The 3,425-nt window shown below is 40.3% G+C and overlaps 1 protein-coding gene across 1 annotated transcript in view; it reads left to right on the forward strand.

Moving 5' to 3' along the window:
* The window catches only part of LRP1B (LDL receptor related protein 1B), a 1,686,774-nt gene that overhangs the window by 1,407,539 nt on the left and 275,810 nt on the right, over window positions 1-3,425 (forward strand). Inside the window, exon 52 of the mRNA XM_045298375.1 lies at window positions 2,226-2,409. Coding sequence (XP_045154310.1) covers window positions 2,226-2,409 — 184 coding nt within the window. The remainder of the gene's footprint in view (window positions 1-2,225; window positions 2,410-3,425) is intronic.

The raw sequence follows: 3,425 nt of genomic DNA on the forward strand, positions 1-3,425 counted from the left end.
TCTCTCTCTCTCTTTTTTCTTTCTTTCTTTCTTCTTTTCTTCTTTACATCACTTTTCAGACTGCTGCTGGTTCCTTGGATCTGCAAAAATGGGAGATGATGGATGGGCGGAGTGAAGGAGGGGAGAAAGTGAAAGCTGAAATGTAGTCCTAGGTGGCTAGGAGGAGAGGGGTGTTCATGCCTCCAGTCTCCAGGACCATGGGCAGTGGGAAGGTGCACCTCGGTGCACTGGGGAAGGTTTTCTGAGGGTACGTCCTGTGGCCTGAAATAAGCAATCAGTTGTGCGGCCTCACTCAAGAGCAAGGATGCGGTCTACCTGAAGTTTGGTCAGATGAAGGATCTATTACGTCATGTACACATACCTAAGTGGTTAGGAACCCAACTACCTTCTTAATCCATAGCTGCCAGCATCCCTTGAAATGTCAACCCCTCCCTGTGCATTGTCTTTGGATCTGTTTTACATTCTGCTCACCTGGCTTCTCACCAGGTATTCTTATTCAGGTTCTCTGTCTCTTATTGGGGATGTTGTGCAGTTGCCTTTCTGTGTTCCTGGAATTACTGCCGGCTTTGTCTCAAGATGGCAATAGTGCATCTTTGTTGATGGCATATTTCCTCCATCTGGCCACCATTGACTTTAGTTTTTTCCTTTCAATGTCCCAGGCCCCAGGACTGCCTTCTACATCTGTTTCATGTGTTTTGTTTGTTTGTTTGTTTGTTTGTTTGGTGTAGAAAGGTGGCATTGCTTGTCCACCTGAGTTGCCATCTTCACTCTTTTCATGAGGAGCAGTTGAGTATTAAACTATGGCTTTGTTTGATTTGCTAATGGGCTTTGGAAGTTAAAAACACATACACATACATGTAATTGCTGAGGATTAGTAGATAGATGTCAATATAAATGGTTCAAGACAAAAGTACTAAGAGCCAGAAGATATCCATTCTTTGCCAAAGGGCTATATGAAAAGGCATTTATTTGTTTTTCCTTTTAATAGTTTTACTGATATACAGTTCACACATCACACAATCCAGTGGTTTAAACATGTCAAAAAAATTGTGTGATTCTGAAGGAGAAAATTAATTAATAATGCAACATGGTTTTTTTTCAACTACAGAAAATGTATTATTTTTCTCTAGGAACAGTAAACTTTATATAGAATCAGACTCACTTTATGAATGGTAATTGAGCCTCATTATTGTTAGATACAACCAAGAAGGCTTAAGCTGCAAGCCACTCCATGTGACAGGGTAGATATGGCTCCCTTGTAGGGTTTTCTATGCTTTAATCTTTATGAGAGAAAATTCCTATTTCTTACAAAGTGAGTCTAGGATCCACCAACTTTTGGTTAGCAGCCAGGTGCTAATCTATTGCTCAACCAAAATAACCATAATTAACTGCTACCATCAAATCTACTTCAAAACTTAAGAACCCTATGGAACAAAGAAGAATTGTTCCATGGGGCTTCTAAGACTAAATCTTTATGAAAACAGAGAGCCTCATTTTTCTCCCACAGAATTGCTGAATGATTTGAACAGTCTTGCAATTAGCAGCACAATTTATACCATAATTTATACCACAGCACGAGCTGAATTTTACCATGTGCTGTGATATAATAATGAATGATCATAAATGTAAAAAAGAGAGTATTATACATGAACAACAACACACACAACAAGATTTAAGTGTGTCTCAGATTTTCTACTAGCTATATTATTTTCAGAATTTCCATGTCTGAGCTTCTAGCCTGCCCTACGAAATAAGATAATAATACCAATAGTAGAGATGTTCTTTAGGCATCTAATAAAATAACATACGGTATGTGACAATACTTACAATTTTCACTGCTTTATGTAAAGACTCATTGTCAAAATCTTTGGAAAAGACCAAAATGCAATGAACAAGAGCAAAAGAAGTAGAAGCCATGGCTCTCTTTTCTGCGTTCTTATTTCTTAGTCACATGACTGAAGTCAATTAACCTTTGCAACCCTGCCAATCTCAGTAAACTGGGGGAGTGTATTGTTGTTATTGCTTCTTTTCTTTTTCTTTTAATATGGGAACAAATCTGCAAAGATACACAATTCTTATTAAAGTTGAATTTTAGGGATCGGAGAGAGCTAATGTTATCTAATTTTAAATGTTTTCTTTTTTTCCTTCAGATATTTTAAAGGGTTATCCAATAGTAGAAGACAGCGAAAATGATATGAATTCATTTTTCTCATTTCTTTCCACAGTGTAAGTGCTGGCCTGGATTTCAACTGAAAGATGATGGTAAAACATGTGTAGACATTGATGAATGTTCTTCAGGCTTTCCTTGTAGCCAGCAATGCATCAATACATTTGGAACATACAAGTGCCTTTGTACAGATGGGTATGAAATACAACTTGATAACCCAAATGGCTGCAAATCACTCTCAGGTATCAAATTGAACTTGTCCACCAATTTTCCTCAATCACATATACAGACCCTGGATTTTCTAGCCTTTCTTATTGAATTTGCCCCCCTATTGTTTCTGAGAGATCAAAACTGTTCTCTAGTTCTCCTTATATGGGCGTCTATCTTAATCAAATATTATACACTATAAACACACTGTGTTGTTTATGGTAACGTGCATTATTGTCCTGTGAATTATTTACTGAATTTTCAAAGTACTCACAAGCATAAAAGACAAGCATTGCTTCCTATGTCATCAAAGATTCCTGGGAGTAGATCTGATCAAAACTGCTACGGAGAGTTTTGTGACGCTGTCATAATATCTGCAATTTGCCCATGCCTATGAAAGCAATAGGTCACCACACTAATAACCATCAGGACCAGTTTCCACATACTTGTGTCACTCCTAGAAACTCTAGATCAGAGTGGAATTGTGTCCCATGGAGTTCCCATGGCGACTTTTACGGAAGCAGATGACCAGGCCTTGCTTCCAAATTACCACGATTGGACACAAACATGAGCCTATGGTTTGCAGAGAAGCACCTTACTTGTTGGAATACACAGTGACTCCAAGGAGACAAGGACCCCTTATACGCCAACGTTAAAGCCCTGAAAAATCTATTAAACCCTTCGGGAAACCTGATAGACAAGGCCCAAGAGCAGTTTTCATGGAATGTATGCGGGTGTGCTTGCTGGGTTGTGTGCATGGAACTGAACTTGGCAGGGCATCGGGACTTTTCATATGTCTGGTAAAGGAGCCCTGGCAGCAGAGTGAGGTACACATTTGGCTACGAAGCATAAGGTCAGCAGTTCAACTCCCCTGGCTGCCATCATCTGTTTGAGGTGGCTTCGTTGTGATCATGTGCAGCTGCTACTGCTGTCTCTGGTAGCCTGCAAGCCCCCAGCCCGGCTGGTACCACCAGCACACTGGAGAGGAGCACGGGGACCACACACAGCAGGAGGCAGCACGGGGACCACACACAGCAGGAGGCAGCACGGG

Source organism: Echinops telfairi, unplaced genomic scaffold (genome assembly GCF_000313985.2).
Source record: "Echinops telfairi isolate 266 unplaced genomic scaffold, ASM31398v2 ScPeMD7_4;HRSCAF=17, whole genome shotgun sequence".
NCBI lineage: Eukaryota > Metazoa > Chordata > Mammalia > Afrosoricida > Tenrecidae > Echinops > Echinops telfairi.